This window comes from Planococcus citri, chromosome 5 (assembly GCF_950023065.1).
Source record: "Planococcus citri chromosome 5, ihPlaCitr1.1, whole genome shotgun sequence".
Classification (NCBI taxonomy): Eukaryota; Metazoa; Arthropoda; class Insecta; order Hemiptera; family Pseudococcidae; genus Planococcus; species Planococcus citri.
In genome coordinates, this window is record NC_088681.1 from 31,995,000 (window position 1) to 32,013,296 (window position 18,297).

The 18,297-nt window shown below is 33.0% G+C and overlaps 1 protein-coding gene across 6 annotated transcripts in view; it reads right to left on the bottom strand.

Annotated features, from left to right (window-relative positions):
* SPoCk (secretory pathway calcium atpase) overlaps positions 1 to 18,297 on the bottom strand; it is a 43,056-nt gene that overhangs the window by 12,858 nt on the left and 11,901 nt on the right. For 5 of the 6 annotated variants that reach the window (XM_065369926.1, XM_065369924.1, XM_065369928.1 and 2 more), the window contains exons 3-4: positions 14,091 to 14,180; positions 5,116 to 5,213 (exon numbers count right to left, since the gene is read on the bottom strand). In XM_065369926.1, coding sequence (XP_065225998.1) covers positions 5,116 to 5,213; positions 14,091 to 14,180 — 188 coding nt within the window. The remainder of the gene's footprint in view (positions 1 to 5,115; positions 5,214 to 14,090; positions 14,181 to 18,297) is intronic. The other variant, XM_065369929.1, reaches the window with a different exon arrangement.

Genomic DNA, 18,297 nt, shown 5'->3' on the forward strand with positions numbered 1-18,297 from the left:
ATTTTTGGTTTATCCAGAGTGATTTGAAGTTTCTGGAGAAAATTTTAAAAATCGTTGGGTGCTGGAAGTTGAATTGAAGGAATTATTCACATTGATTCACTTTGCTCAAAAAATTTATATTTCAGAAAACAGTTCAACGATGACTTTATAACAATTTTTTGAATTGTTTAAATTTTCAAAAATTCATCAAAACTCCAAAAATGAACTAGAGCACTTGGAATTTTGGTTATAGATATAGAGATTTTAAGATTTGGTCTTTCGATCCATGGAATTTCATATTTTCAAAAAATGCCTCTGATGAAGTTAAAAGTGGAAAATTCCTACACCTATTTTGAAGTTACCTCCCCCTCCCTCCCTCTGAAGGTAGTTAGGAGGATTGCAGTGTAGAGATGGGCTTAAAAATCATTTTTTTACGACTAGAAAGGTGCTGTAGAAACATTTTTCAAATAAAGACTTAAACCGATTTTCTTCTACCTTATCTTATTATAGCCTTTCAAAACGATTTCGTTTCATGAATCAAAATTTCGAACTACACCATTTTCTATTTATGAAGTGTAAAATTTCAAGAGCTCAATTCCGTTTATCATTTTTAACATTCAGATTTGGTTCATTTAAAAAAAATTAAAGTTCGTGAAAATTGAGATAAAAAAGTTGACATTTGATTCGACTTAAATTTTTTTCAATTTCTAAAAACAATTTCTCTTAAGTTTCCAACCATTCTGAAGCTTCTATAGTGAATGTTTGGATTTCCTCATTTTTTTGAAAAACGTGCACCACAAAATTAAGGGTTTGAATAGGTAGAAACGTATTTTGGAAAATTTCAGGAGATGAATCGATCTCGGTTTGGGGTTTTCCTATGGGATTTCTCAAAAACTGCAGGGAAATTCAAAAATCTGCTAGAGGCTTCAGAACGGCTCGAAACTACCACCAATAGATTTGGAATGTCGAAAATGAAGGCAAAAAACCAGTCGTCAAAGTTCAACGGCAGACTGATCAAATTTTGATCTCATCATGAGAAATACTTGGACCAAATTTTAATTTTTGAGAATTCTCAAATATTAGAAAAATGAAATTCAGCTTTTGATAATTTGTTCGGTCAGTAAGTCGTATACTTTTAAATAGGAACTGGAAACATTAATCATGATTGAACTTTCTGGAAAATTTCTATTTCTGAAATCAGAACAAATATGCTCGAAATTTTTCAAACATTTACCCAAATTTTATACCCCCCCCCCCCATTTATCAGGTAATGTAGCGATCTTCCAGCATCGATAAAATCGTCATATAGTTCAACCTTTAACCGCCATTGTCAAAAACATACCGAAATCAAGACTTTTTCCCCTACCAATACAATTCGCACCCTTATCAACGAGCGAAGTTCAAACAAAACATCCTCTATTCAAAAACCTTGAAATCTGCAATCGCAAGTGATTACATTCAAAGGTCACAACAGCCTTTAACCTAAATAACAAGGCGTCGCTAGTTGTAATGACGACCATAATTGTGCCAAAAACAACGCCGCCGTCGCTTAAAATACGTAATCGTCGCATTGATTAGCATTTGCAGATTAACGTAATCTAATACCTCAAGGCACTGCTATCATCATAATACATATTCGTCGTATCGTCGTTTGAACAGGTTCGTTGAAATTACCATAAAAATGCATATTATACCCTAGAAGAAGCGGTAGCAAAGTAGCCAGTTTGCAAAAAATCCTTCTTTCAAGTGTCCACAGCTCCATACCAATTACACTACTGTAGCAGATAGAGATACCTATTAGCTATACCTAGTACCTACCTACTACCTCTACATATAGGAATATCAACGTTGTCGCGCATATCATATTTTTGTTAAAATAACACGAGGCTGGTTTGTTCACGTTTATTTCATTGGTTGTTATTGTTGACGTCAATGGGTGAAATTATTTCTAGGTACATTCGTAAGCACACCACATACCTATCTATTGCCTAAATACTTATCGCTACCTCATATGTACATTACATATAAGAAACCAACAGGGTTTCAAAAAAATACCAAAAAAGTAAAAATAAGTAGATACTATTTTTCTTCCTTTTTATTACTATCAATTTTCAAATTTGTTGACGCTTCCCTTCTCCTCACCTACATCATTTCAAAAAAGCTCAAGAATTTCGATTTGGATTACATACTTATTGCACTCGTGTGCTTAAAAATATTCAAGTACAAAGGACTGTTTTCAGAAAAAAGGTGACGTATTATATAAGACGTCATTAGGATAGGAAAACTACCGCCACCTCCGCCTACCTACTCATGCATTTTGGTTTCCATGTAACTAACAAATCGTGATAAAGATAGGTAAGTTTTTAACATGACTTTACATTCCACTCCCCTTTTTGAGTACCTCTACCTATTCATTTTTCAGAAAAAAAAAAGAAAACAGTTATCTACTTGACATTTATGCAAAATATATACCCTCATTGAAAAAATAAACTATCCAAAAGGGTCGGCAAAAAAATCATCATTTCACAGGGATGCAGAAGTAATAGGTGATCCAAAAATTGAAGTTGACTCGATATTGTTTCATTACGCCACCGGGTCAAATTTTAACAGCTGAATTTTACAATTGTCGATTTTCAGCGAATTTTCAAAAATTCAAATTTGCCCTATTTTTTTATATAAAATTTTAAAATTTGATCTAAATGAGAGACAAAGTGGATTGGTGATTTTAGCAGAATTTTATACTCCCCCGTTTTAAGAAACTAGAAAAATTGCCATAAAAATGGCTAATTGATCGATTAACAATTTGAACACAAATTTTCAAAAATAATTTCTTCAAGGTTTTTCAGAATTTGAAACATTCGAAAATCTGCTGGAATTTTCAGAACCGTTCGAAACCATCACTAATCAACAATTGATTGGAAACGGGAAGGGTCAAAAATGGGGTGCGACCAAATTTTAGGTTTTTATGTAAATGAATTTGTGAACGAGGAAATTTTATTCTATTTCAGACATAATCACGGAAGAAAATTTTAAATTTGAATAATTGTAGCAGAAACGAATTTTGAAAATTTGTGATTAAATCGATCAAAAAGCGTCACAGAAACGATTAGCCTTTTTTATGGCGATTTTTCCGAAACTGAAAAATCTAAAAATTTGTTGAAGACGCCAGAACAGCTCAAAACCATCCCCAATCGATTCAGAAGATCGAAAATAGATTAGAAATCATAAAGCCATTTGTCTCAATTTGATAAAATTTTGAGTTTTGTTTTTTAAAATAGAAAATCAGCATTAAGAAATTTTCAAAAATTCACAGAACTCAAAAAATGAAAAATTCTATTCAGCACATGGAATTTGGCCAAATGTTGTATTTTTGACTCCTTTTTTTATTATTTTTTTGACCTGACCAAAAATTTTTCAGCTTGTTGTGATACTTGTGATAGACACTTTCCTTTTGTTGATAGAAATTGAACTTTTTTGAATTACGTAAGAAATTGTTAGTTGTGATGAATCGGCAAAAAATTCACTTACATAGAAAACCAAATTTTTTAACAGCTATTTTTAAAAATTTCAGCTCAAAAATTAAAAGACTGATTCCGATAAATAAATTGGAACATATTTGACATTTTTTCTTTCATCTTATATTTTTCATTCAAACCCCCTCCCCTTCAGGCCTCCACTAACAAATCAGGTAGAGGATTTCATTAGATATTTGTTTGTTGATTTTTCAATGAAAATCATCTTTGTTGAGTGAAAATTTTGCATGACAATTTTTTTGTTTTAGCGATGTCTTCGGACATTTCAGGATTGTTTCAGAAGACAGGTTTTTTCGGAGAGGGGGGAGGCAGATCACACTATTTTGGCTCAAACTGCCGGAAAATATATCATTTTTTCGTCAAAATTGTGAAAAAATCCCATTCCTCTGCTGAAATTCTTATAACGTTATTTTTTTGCCAAAATTGTCAAGAACTTTCATTGTTTGTCAAAAGTGTCAAAACCCCACTTTTTGTCAAAATTCTCTAAAAAATTACTTTTTTTTTGCCAAAATTGCATTAAAATTATTCTTTTGCTGAAATTGCCATAAAAGGTTCCATTATTTGTCGAAATTGTTAAAAAATCCAATTTTTTGGTAAAATTATCAAAAATTTCAATTTTTTGCTAAAATCTTCAAGACATTGTTTGTTGTTTAACAAGTCCTGTTTTTTCCAAAATTTTCATCTTAACGTTGCCAATCTCGTTTTCCCAATTTTTCAACTTCTTTTAAGATATTTTAATGAGAAAATTAATTCCTTCAAAATTACTTTTGAGGAAGGGAAAGCTACATTTTTTTGTCCAAGCGAAGCTAGGTACATATAACATTTTTGGAAAATTTTCGGTGTATAACATCAACGATTTTATCATACTTTTTCAACAGATTTCTTTCAAAAACTGTGATCTTGTTCTTGGAGAATGGCGTATCCAATCCAAAAACAAATCTGTCATTTACTAATATTTCGTCTCTTTTTTAATCTGTTTGAAAATCACGCTCGAATACACTGTATTGGTGATTTTTTTTTGTTGTTGTTGAGAACCCACCAACAAGGGGAAATAAATTCTTGTTCGCCCAAATGAATTTCTAAATCTTTTGTACGATTTTGAAAATCAAATTCAAAATACGTAAGGTAAAAATCCTCACATGGTTTGGAAACGATAAAATGTGGTTTGACTGAGCAGAATACGAATCTAAAAATTCAAAAGCTTTTCTCTTCCAGGGTGAAAATTGCCATTGCTTCAATTTTTTCAGCTTGATAGAGTCCCCTATCCTTCTTCCAGTATACGAAAAATCGTATAGAAATATAATTTACACATTACGACGATATAATTTCCAAGGCCTATAAACGTTAGCCCTCCATTTCGCATTGTTGATCCGCCTATTTAACCGTTGATAAGAGCGTATAAACATTTAGCGTGACCATTATCGTACTACAAAACGACGACAAATTAACGCAGGAAGCGCGATATATAGTCAAATTTTCGTTAACCATACTAAAACCGTTCTTCTTCTTACGATTATTAAAGCGTCCCATGCAATTACCGGTAAAAGAGCGCAAATTAACGGATACTGTAATTTATGGACAAAATTAATAAAATAATTCTTACCAATGGCAAGTAGGAGGAACTAATTTATTTAATTCTTCGAGAGATTTTTCAGATCTGTACTCCTGAATAAAAGCCACCGTCACGACAATAATAATAGCCTGAAACATACCGTATAGCACACATTACAATCGTCGTTCGACATCGAGACACACACACACATGCATACCAAAAAAGCAGCAAAAAAAAAAAGATGATCGAGAATTATTCCGAGATCTATATCGTGTGTAGTACATACATAAAAAGGTAGGTAGGTATACAAAAAATATGTGTATTTTTATTACGATTAATCAACGGTTTCGTTGATAAAAGTTCACGTATGTATTAGGCGTGATGTAGTTTTTAATTTTGCTCCATACTTTTTCATTTTTAGTTTTTAGGCCAAATGTATCGCGTACCAAGGATTTATGTTAGCAGGTTGTACACGTGCTGAGATGTCTCAAGAACGTTGCACGAGCCACACTTCAACATCGGTTCTCAAATCCTTCAATTTAAACTAGTATTTTGATAGAAGCAATTCTATGGATCGTAAAGTTTTTCGTTCAATTTTTCCAAGAATCTGGTTCATCGTGCTGAACTCATTTTATGGGGAAAATTTCAGGATATCTGAGGTCATCAACATTAGAACTGAAGTACATACGTGTCAATGAACTACAATTTTCTCCCAATTTTATTTTCAGATTGGGCAACTTGAGCTCAATGCTCTCAAATTGCTGCATGTATCATCAAACCACCTGCCATATTTTGAACTAAAATACTACCAATGCAACCTAATTTTGGAAAAAAAATGTACAGCCCTGTACCAGAATTTTGCAATTTCGCCTTTCGGATAATTTTAAAAATACATTGCAAAAAATTTGTCAATCGTTCGAAGAATTTCCATCACGAAACATTTCACCACTTCTTGAAAATATTCTAAAAATAATTAACATTAATTTTAATCAACGACATGCTTAACAAAATTGATATCAAATCAGCTTCAGAAACCAGTTCTCCTAAACCTCTCACATATTTATATTTATGTAGAATACTCAATACTTATGTTATCTCAACCCTTCAAAACACACGATTAAAATAAAATACATCCGAAAATAAACCAGCTATTGTTCGTTTCCTCGTTAAAATTACCACTTGAAAATTAAAATGTATAGTCAATGACATAGTACATAAGTAGGTATAGGTAACTAGGTACCAGGCAGTAGTGCATTTCTTACATAGGTTTCCCGCAATATTGACTTTGAAACTGTAATTACAGCGCTAAAAGTGGCCGAATTTAAATTGGTCAACTCGTCGTGTATTCTTAGAAAAAATAAACAATCTCCACCCACTCTCGGCCAAGTTTTTTTTTACCATTATTAAAAATATTATTTTATTTGTCACACGAGTCGTGACACAATCGTAGATATAGGTAGAGGTACTACTACGTGTACGTACAGTGTGCACTTGTGAGAATAAAATTTTCAATTACAGGTTTCGGCTACATTTAAAAAGCAGAACAAAAACCACGATGCGACGTGTGCTTCTCTGTGCCTCTGTGCCTCTGTTCTACTGTCTTTGATGCAAGCTCGCAAAATTAATATACACATTTACGCGGCTGCCATGCGATGCCATTTGCGAGCAGCGAGTAGGTAGTATAAGCACGTTAATTTTGCAATTATAATTTACCGCTCGCAGTACACACTACACACGCTGCTATAATTTAGAAAAAATATAAAAACAATCGATTTCTCGGCGAATGCACAATATATTTATGAACCAGCAACTGTGTCATTTCGTTTACGTGTAGTTTTGCTTGGCGAAATTTTCAACTCAATTTTTGATTTACACGTTGCAGTTGATGCTTTTTCCACCAAAAATTCGAAGAGAAAAATTCAAGCAAAAGAAAATATGCCAGAAGTCGAGCTGCATGAAACCATCAACGAGTTGAAACTTATATTATGCTTTTTTTGCAGCACTCGAATTGTACAACGTCATTGAAAAAATTGCCAGTCAAATATTTAGCCTCATTCTAAGTTGTTTAAGGGAGTCAAATCATAAGAGCAGATAAAATTTATCAAATATGTACATTTCGATTGATACGAAACTTGTGTAGTAGGTATGCAACACACACAACGTGACGTCTAGTGCTCTGGGCATACGCCTGTGACATGTTTAGAAATTCGAGCATATATTCCCCAAAATGATTAAGCCCGAACGAAGCAATGAAAGCGAAAACTTACGAAAATTTATAATTCAAGAAGAGAAAAAGAATTTTTTTGACGTTGAAGATGAAGAATTGCACAAGCTTTGCGCAATTCTAGCTGAAGTTCGTGTCGTGGAGGGGGGGGGGGAGTTTTCACCCCATTTTCTCGTCGCGCCACGCCGTCCCTGCCTAGACCTTGCACAACAAGACTCAAATTCTTAAATACATTTCAACTACCTACGTATTAAAAAACTTTTAAGCTTTTTTTGAAATTTTAATCGTAATTCAAATTTTTTGATATTTTGGGAACCCCTGAAAAATTAGAAACCTGCGATTTGCGCCAACGTAACGTTTTGAGGTATATACCTATTCGATTATCTAGGTGAAAAACACTATTTAAGCTCCCTCTATATTACATTTGTAATTTTGAACACTTTTTTTTAGAACGCACCACTTTAGGCACCCCTAAAAAAGGCATTTATGCATATTTTTTCAAATAAATTGAATAATTTACACTCGAAACGCCCTAGCAAGTGCTCGATAATTTTTCGTTTGATTTTTCCTGTAAGTTTCATAATTGAGCTTTTTTGAGTCAAATGAACTTTTTCCAGGTTTTTGGAATTGGATTCAAATCGTTCATTTTCATTTACGATTCGTGATCTAAATAATTTTACAAACGATTTTTTTTTCAATAAAAACAAATTTTAAAATCCTTGCTAGAAATACCTAATTCGACCTCCGATTATCCGACCAAAAAAATGCATCCAACATCTTTCGATTAACCGATCAAAAAAGTCGAACAATGTTTTATTATTCGACTAATGCTGAATTTTTGATCAAATCTATATCACACTTGAGAATTTTCAACACTTTTCATAGATTTTGCCTATTTTTATTGAAAAGTTATTGATTTTTAGTCATTCTCAATGACTTAAAAAATTTTGTTTCTTACATTTTATAAACGTAAGTATGTATTTTTAACAATTTTTTTTGTTTCACGCATTTTCGGCTACTTTTAGTACCTATACATTATCAATACTGATTTTCAGTTGTTTTCGGTAATTTTAATGCTTCTTTGAGTGATTTTCCGTCATTTAACACATTTTTTTATGCATTTTCCTTCAATTTTATCAAAAATTTCAATCTGTTGGAAATTTTCAGTAATTTTACCTCACTTCACTTTAATAGTTTTTCACACATTTTCATGCATTTCTGGCCAATTTTACTGAAATCTCATCATTTGTTTGATAAATTTTAATGAAAAATCAAAAAAATCAAATATCTGACGTTTTTTTTTTTGGTATCCGACATTGACACCTCTCAGCCCCAGTTGACTGTGGAGAATCAGGAATCTACTGCGCTTAGTTTTGATTTAAAATCATTCAATAAATTGAACTTTTTGAAATCTTTGGTATAATTTGAGTATCATTTGCTTTTTTCTGCCATAAATTCTGATCAAGTAAATTTATAATTTTTTACCTACCTACTTGATCGATTTTTCTTTTCTGAAAAAAAAATCAAAGTACATTTTCCATGATATTTTTGGTTTAATCTGGGTATCCTTGGCTTTTTTCGGCCATAAATTTTGATCAAATAAATTTATAATTCACCCAACTTTCTTTGTAAAAAAAAAACAAACAACAAAAGCCCATTTTCCATAAAAAATCAAAATTTGGTCAAAAATGGGACAAATTACCTATTTTTTTTTCATCTTTGATACTTGAAGCATTTATCACTGAAAAAAAAACTGAAAACAGCTGTTGATCTGTTTTCCGACCGTGCTCAAAATGTTGGTAGACTCATCCAGGAAAAACTAGCTACAGCTTCGCCAGGATTTTTTCTTGTAAGTTCATCAAACTTCACATGGCAATTAATTGTATAATTTCAAGGTCACTCGCGTCATGGGAGGCGTAGCAACTTGAATCGAAATTTTTCTAGAAGATAGAGAAGGTGACCGAATGGAGGGGGTTGTCAAAAAAATGACATATGAATCAAAAATTTTGAAAAATGCTTTATGGGTATCAAATCATAGATTTTCAAGGACGCTGATTTCAATTTCATCAACTATTTGCTGCGTCGACCAATAGTAACCACCCAAATGGGATGGGAAGGTTCCAAAATCCGAAAATCTTCAAAAATGGGGCATGGACGTCGAATCAAAGGTTTTTGAGGACTCTGATTTCAATTTGGGCTTATGTAGGTGGTATTTAGAAACGAATCCTGCGCTCTTAAAAACCCAGATTATACCAAATTGTGTTTTTTTTTTCAATTTTAAATTTTGCATCTTTCCTTCAGAACCCATTTTGAGTTTTGAGGTCAAATGGTCATCATGAAAAATGAAATCGGCGCTCTTAACAGCCCTCCTAACCAACGTTTCATCTTTTAATGTGCAAAACTCAGAGTTGGTCCAGCTAAATTTGTCATTTAAAAAAAAGGTAAAAAGCACAATTTTTCGGAAGATGAACTACTTCAGGTGAAAAGCTCAATTTCTTGAACAGAAATTTTCCCTCCTAAAATTATATCAAGTTTGGAAAAATTGTATTTTGATGAAAATATGTAGAAAAAAATGTATTTGCAAATATATCGAAAACTAAACTTCCTAGAAAAAAACTAACGACATTATGACGATTGGAAATTTAATTCTCTACAATTTTCCTCGAATTCATTTTTCTGTAAAGTGCTTCCTTCGTTCCACCTCCGGAAAGCTTTAAAAGTTTTGAGCGCTCAATATTTGAAGTGACTGGACTTGAAATCGGTGTCATCTTTAGAGCACGTTTGGAACTGCTTAAAAGTAGGTATCTGGCAAATGGGTATGGTCAATTTGGCAATAACTCATTTTCGACGAAGATGGCACGTAGGTACTTTTGAATTCTACGGATACGAATTTTGAACCGTTAACAAAACCTTCTGAAAAAAAAAATTCAAAACGATCTCCATCGATCCCTCCTTTCCCCTCAATGAAAATCTTGCACCTTTTTCCTCGGGGCAAACTTAGCATCGCAGAATTTACCAACAAATACTCGTACTCGTACGAAAGAAAAACTCGACGCTAGGAGCCGCACCGTGCCGCGACATCGTAAATTCATTTTAAAAACGTCGCCACTCTCGTCTACAGTACATCGCTCACCGCTGCGATAAGATAGGAAATTTTCGAAACGATAAAAAAGTCAACTTTCGTGACATCCAATCCAATACACAGTCATCAGCCAAGGTAATTTTGTATACACACATACGCGCGTTATTCGAAATTAATTAAAACGAATTTTCAAATCGTAAATAGATTCACGTCCAGCTTAACGACCAGCGCGAAGATCCAAAGTATACGTCAGGGAATTGGTCACGTAACGCTCAAGTACCGACTTACATTTATCCAAGGTTTTTGCTGAAAAGGAGAGAAACTCGAGGAAGGCTTTAATTAACGCTAATAAAATTTAACGAAGGAAATCGCTAAATACGACAATAGAACGCGTTTATAAAGACTCTCTTCTAAGAGCTTTTCAATTACCGTTACCTATTCTGTTTTTTTATTTTTGCTCCTTTTTCGAAATATAACTTTCTTCATAATGTAAGTAAAGTACATACTTTGATCCCATATACGAGTACGTATAATCATACACAGGCATAGACACCTATAAACTCGCAAAAATGGTGCCTACGATTACAGGTACGTATAATGTTGCCCTATAACACAAGGATTGGAACTGCGCGGGCTGCTATAAATTTCCATCACAACCTTTCCATCCGGCAAGGTTATAATTTCATCTATAGAATTAGAATGGATGAATTTCATTCATCGGATTATCGTCATAATTATGTTTAGAAAAAAAGGGCATTGTTTCGGGGCTTAAGTATGGATATACATATTTCACCATCGCACGTCTCTCTCGGCGATATAGGTTTTCTTTTACTCTTTTTATATCGTTAATCTTTTATTATTTCGGTATCTGCGGGGAGAGGTGTAGAGGCGTCCTCCTGTTATGCATCTTTCAAATCAATAAGTACCTTATAGTAGGTTACTGCCAACTGCATACACAGCACAGCTCTATAAAGATGTTAGCAACATTCCAACGAAATGTACAGTACAATGTATTATTTAGGTAGGTCTAGTCTAGATATGTATTACAGTAGCCCGGCGCGAAAAAAAAAGTTTTTCAATTTTGCTCAAATTTTGATTGTTGTATAATTTGAGTCAGAGTCCCACCATATAAAATTTTAGCCCCCAAGTGTATTAAAAAGTGAACTAGAGCCTCCCAAAGTTGGTTCATTTTCGAAAAAAACACGTTTTTTTGAATTTTACACCCTGAAAAACCAAAAATTGAAAAATTGGTACAAACCATACCAGATGCGATTTTAAATTCTGAATCAAATTGCGTAATCAGTTTTTTGATTAAAGGCCTCCTTACCCTCCCTAAAAGTCCACAAATGTTCGCAAAATGATTTTTTTTCAACTCACGATAACAATTTTTTGAAGTTTATGCGAAAACCGAGCCAAGTTGGAAAAATTTTGAGTCGAGCAAAAATGTAAAGAATTAAATTTAGAATCGAAATAGTGTCATCCGATTTTTGCCAGAAACAACGACTACGCCATTTAATTCAGCACCTCAAACTGAACCTCGTAAGGTGTAAAATTCAAAAAACTATTTTTTTTTTCGAAAATGACCCAACTTTGGGAGGCCCTAGTTCTCCTCCCAAAACATGTATAGGAAGCTTCGTCAAAATTCGCACTTTTTCGGATTTTCAAACTTTTTGAACGGACTATCATCCCTCCCTCCTTTCCCACGACCATCGATTGTACGTCCATAAAATGAAATTTTTTCGCATCAAAGATTCAAAAATGTGTTCATGCAAGGCTTTCATGGAATTAATGAAATTTTTAAATCTCGAATTAAGTATTACTAGAAAGATTAAAAATGAAAAGTTGACGACGGTGAGAGGGGGTAGAGAGGGGGAAAATTTATTCAAGAAATCAACAGATCAAAATTTCAGCTCAAGTAGGTATACCTAAGCTTTTCCGTTTGGAAATGAAAAAGCTACAAAAAATCGATTGGTATTATAAAACCGATATCGAGAAATTATTAAAGCAAATTTTCATAAATGCTTCAAAATTTGCCATCATTATTCTCAGTTCATGAAAATAAAATGCAATAAAGCTATCTAATTTTACTTACGTCACAGTCACGTGCTATATATGTCACGATATCATCGTAAATTTTGACATTTTGGAAAATTTTGGGCATTGATTGCACATTTTATGAGAAATCCGTATATGTTCGAAACAGACATTAAGTGCATCATTTTTAGAAACAATTTCTCGTTGAATTCACGATGTCTCATTTAGACTTATGACTTCTTTACCATTTTAATGAATTTCAAGTGATTGAAAATATTGAACGAATGAGTCATAAAAATCATTAAAAATTCTTAATGGAAGAATCGTGCGGCCATAAGAGACACATACTTGATATAGAAAACAAATGAGCGCATTTTAAAAAATCATAATGTATTTTTTTCAAAAAGGTTTCATCCCACAGTTTCAAATCGTTTCTTTAACAATAGGGAAAAAATTCGTGCTTTCATAGAATCAATTACATCGACCCTTCCTCGTCCTCCCAATCCTTCCTGCCTAGCTGAAAAAACAAGTTTCTACTTCCAACTTTCGAACACTTACAACTTGAATCACAATGAGATGAAAAAAGTTTTCAAGAGCTTCAGAATTACATAAATAAATTGAAAACTTGAGAAATCTCGGCGAGTTTTTTGGATTTGGCCAAGATCTCGTTTCGAAATTAAAAATTCAACCAGAAAGTCACGAATGTTTTTTTCAATCTTTACTACCCTCGCTGATATATTTTTTGGCCTTCGTGAATAGATTGCACACTAGGGAGGGTCGTTTTCCCAATTTTAAAGCAGTCTAGCTATAAAACATGGCCAAGTTACCTCATTAAGACGCAGAAAAAATTTCAAATTTTTTAGTCAACGTTAAATCTTCCCAACTTGAGCTCGAAGTTATAAAAAATTTCAAAAATTTTAGAGGATTTGATTTTTTTTTTTAAATAGTTTATTGGGTGGTCTCTCTATGCATCGTTTTTTGCCCATTAGAAAAGTTCAAAGTTCATTTTTGTCAAGTTCAGGAGTTCTCAAAATATCAGAGATCTTCCTTTTAGAATAATTATGGTAATTTTGCAATCATCTGATCAGGTGGTCAAATTGGAATTGAACATCTGATTTACATTTATACGTGATAATGGACATTTTCTCGAACGACCCATATGAAAAATCTGCAGATTGAGAACGTTTGGTAAACGAATTTCTATCGAAATATTGTGTACAAATATAATGTATCAATTTTGTAATATTTCCGTATTTTTATCATTATCGTGACTCATACAAACCTAGACAGGCCCAATTGGCCAACACTCGTATTACAAAATTTCACATCATTCTACATCCAGAACTTCATTTCATCGTAATATCGATCAATTTGATGATAAAATGATAAAAATCGAAGCGTGCTACACACACGAATCTCCTGATTAAGAGAAGCGGAAACGTATAAATAGAGTATGCACAACAGTTCAATTATTTCCAAACATCAGGTTGAACATTAAACCAGCCGAATAAATTGAAATCCATAATATGCCTATATTATTGCCTACGTACGTAATGTTTACGTATTACTGCATATTCCTAACATTCGACGGTCATGTTTAAATATTATTAATTAGAAATATGGAGTAAGTAAATCCCCATCGTATGCGTATACGTGAATACAAGTCGTCATTTATATTATACTTACCACTGTAATACTGACGGCATCGTCAAATTGCTTCATACAAACGCTGACTAATGCTGAAGCTAATAGCAATAAAATTAGAGGATTTTTGAACTGAAACAAAAAAAATATCGATAAAGTATTAAAATTTGCACGTAAAATTATTCTTGTTTCAAAAAATGTCCAATATATTGTAAATAACATTCGAACAAATCTATAGGTAGGTATACCATTAGGTGCATTATACGATGAGCTTACGCACAGCTTTGATGCTCGGACCATACGCACGCGTATGTTCCGGCACACCTCTTCCGTTTGAATTAATAGCGAAATTTTTTATTCTATACGAATAAAAGCCGCAGATGACATACTTCATTAATTCGTATAGGTATACATATAGCGATCTATTGAAACATGGTACGATTAAATACGCGCAGGTACAATGCCTACTATACTGCCTACCCCGCGAACAATTATTTATTTTCATGGACTTTTTGATCGCGTATCCTATATGTACATATGTAGGTACGCTATGGCTAAATACCTACATCAGGCAGATATTCCACCTGCCTACGATGTATCCAGTCTACACGTCTAATTGGCGTATTCGAAATTACATTTGAATAGGGCTCGTCAAAAAGTACCGTAAACAAAATAACCAGATATTGTTAACAATACCAATATTTTCGCTAACGAGCGTACAATACGCTACGCAACAATAACTCAATAATTCAGCTAAACAGATAAAAAAAACCCTCTCGCTCGGTATCGAAAGTTTCGGGATTTTTAATTACGTTTGTCTTACAACAATCGTTAGTAGAATTTGAAAAAAAAGGAACGACCCAATTTTTAAGAAGCTAATTTTTAAAAATGCATAAAGTGCATGACGTCAGGTACTCGTAACTACTGAAATTAGTCATCATAATTGGGGCACGCCTTTTTATTACCTACCTAAGTATTCTTTTTAATTTTTGGCAGAAATAGTTTTCATTCATAAAGTAAGTACTTGTTCAAATCCACCTCCTCCCATATCAGGCTCAAAGAGTCATTTTTTCTGACTTTTCGAACAAATCGAAAGAGCATACAAAAATATATTACCAGCAAAAATTTCATCTGTCAAAACACATTTTTCGATTTTTGGTGAATTTTCAAAAATTTCGGGACATATACCTAAAAGGGGAAAAATTGAAATTCCATCAAATTAACGTGAGATGAAATTTGGAATGTATGTACCTTATTTTCGTCCCTTTTAAATCGATTGGAAATGCAAAGTGTCTACTAAAAGGAAGATGACTTTTAGATCACCATACTTTCACTTTTGGACGACTTTTTTGAAAATTACGTAAGTTTGAAGTTGGATGATATTTGTAGAATTTTTCGCGCTGATCAAATGTAAAAATGAAGAAAAATTATCAAGCAATTTTCACAAACTTTCGCGTAATTATTATGCTAATTTTTTTCACTAACTTATGGTAACTTTTACTGAGAGGTCAATTCAACAATAATTTTTATGTTACTTTTTGCATTTTTGACAGATTATCATTCAATTTTGAAAAAATGTGATCAATAATTTTCGGTCTCGTATGTTTGATTTTTGGCCAAATAGGATGACGTTTTGATGTCTTTGATGACTCTGATAATCTGCAGTCCTTTTAATGACTTCGAATGACTTGGTAAGTATGTACTAGGTAGTCACATTGAAATATTATTTCGAACCGTTTTGAGCATTTCTGGAGCCTCCAGCAGATTTTTGAAAGTTGAAATTTCCACAATATTTCGCCCAATGAAATTGGAAAGCTAAAATTTACCTTATACTCTAATTTCAACATGCTGAATCGACTGGAAGAGCTTTTAAGCTGTTCTGGAGCCTCCAGCCAAACATTTTAAAAATGTCATATTATCAAAATATGTCAAAAAAATTGTGCAAATCAAGTTTAGAAGGTATAAAAGCGGTTGGTGCTAGTTTTCCAAAATCGGTTTCTGCCGGTTCAGAATTTTTCCATTGTACAAACATTCAAATTTTCAATCATAAAATCTTCAGAGAGCTGGCAGAACTGATTTTGAAAAATTGGCGAATAATTCGACAAAGTGAGTTACTATTGACATGCAATCAACGCGTTTATGGATATTGAAGTTGATTTCGACAGATTCTATGACATTCTTTGGGAAACTGGAATTTCTAGTTGGAGGTTTTAGAACGGCTTGAAACCATTTCAAGTTGACTCCACAATTTGAAATTAGGGTATAAAGTCAATTTCAACTTACCAACTTCATTGGGTAAAATTTTGTAGACACTTCAACTTTCAAAAAACTGCTGAAAGCTCCAGAACTGCTCAAAAGTCAAAACGATTCGTTTCAAATAGATTTATGGGATCGAAAACACAGGGCACACAGCAAATTTCAGCTACGTAGGTATCCAAACCAATTTGGATAAATTTTGATTTTTTTCCCATTCTTGACTCAAATCTGATTTTTAAAAATTCACCAAAAATCGAAAAATGCACTTCAACTTTTGAAATTTTGGCTGATGATGCATTTTTTCATCACAGAAAATGGAAAGGATATTCAAATTTCACATATGTATGTAATTGACTTACAAGGGAACTTTTTGAACAGACGCTCTACGATTTGAACAAAAACAGCCTAGATCAAAAGAGAAAAATTCTAAAACCCCCGTAACCAAAGTTTCAAAAGCGGAAAATTCGTTTTTGTGTTTTTGACAAATTTTTGAAAATTTAAAAAATCTGTTTCAAGAGCGATTACGTACTTAACAAACTTATTTACGAAGTATAAAATTGTTTCAGCGAAGTGAGCCAATGTCATATTATCCCTGTAATTGAAGTCCTAAACTTCGACAATTAGGTACTAAATTTGGACCGTTCTAGAGTCTCCAGCGATTTTGTAATTTTCTCCAGAAATTTCTAATCGGTCTGGAAGGGTCGAAAAATTAATTTTAGCACCTATAACTTTAATCGGTGGTGATTGGGTGCCCTTTCAACGTTTTCAAATGGTTATCGCGGAATTCCAGGAGAGTATGCTATGCTCAAAACTGAATTTCATGATCAATTTATAAACTTTAGAATTCGTTTTAAAAAATTAAATTTCAAAAAAGATACAATGAGCGATTTTTTTCGACAAGATATTTTCTGGTAAATATGTCTACACTATGACTTGACTCGAAAACAATCCCAATCCGGGCTTTTTGGAGCCTCCAGTGAGTTTTTAAATTTTTTCAAAAATTTCAGATTACTCTGGAAGGACAATTTATGAGATACTTGAAAAAATGCTGTAATAATTCGAGTTGTTGAAATTTTTGAATTTACAAAAATTCGCCAAAAATTCCAAAATGAACTTACGACGCTGAAATTTTAGTTAAGCGAGTTTTAGGACAAGCTCTTTCGATTTAGCCTCGTCTTATTCAAGCTGAAAATTGCTGGTGCAAACGGTTCTTTGGTTAAAATATGTTCTCAATCAAAATCCAACCTTTATTCTTTAGAACCTCCCCATAAAACTCAGATTTTCTTTTTAAAAAAACAATAATCTTCATTCCATCCAATCATCAAAAAAATTACATAACTCGGTTCGGTTTCACGGTCAAGACCAAGCTCATCTTTCAAATCTCATCAGCAATGCATCACAAATTGAGGGTCTAGGTTGATTCTTGATTCGCTTGCAATCATCAACGAAACATACACGTCTACGACCTTGCCAAGGTACAAGGTACCTATGTCTACATCGAACTCGTGTCAAAATTCACCGATCAATTAATCGTCAAGCACTCGTACATAATCAAAGCAAACGCACAGAAACCTTCTTCGTCTAATTATTACATAATTCCTCTTTCCTCGCTCGCAAAAATCTACCCTCAAAGTTTCAAGGATACATAGCCATAGATCCAAGACCAATATACCTATACAATTCAGATTCCTCACACGTAATAAATATGCATAAGCAAATTGCAGCCACTTGTATTTTCTCCAGGAATTTTTGAAAAAATAAACAAGTAATAAATTTTTTTCTCAAAAACTTCCGATAAATTTCCACGGACTCGGGTATAATTAACGAGTTTTTTTTTCAAACAGGATTTACGCTTTGTTAAATATTTCCTGCACGAGTATATTAGATATAAACGCGTCGAGGAAAATGAAAAAACAATTGAACTGCATTAATAAATTGTACGAAAAGCAAATTTTTGAATATATTACACATATCCTAACAATACATCCTATAT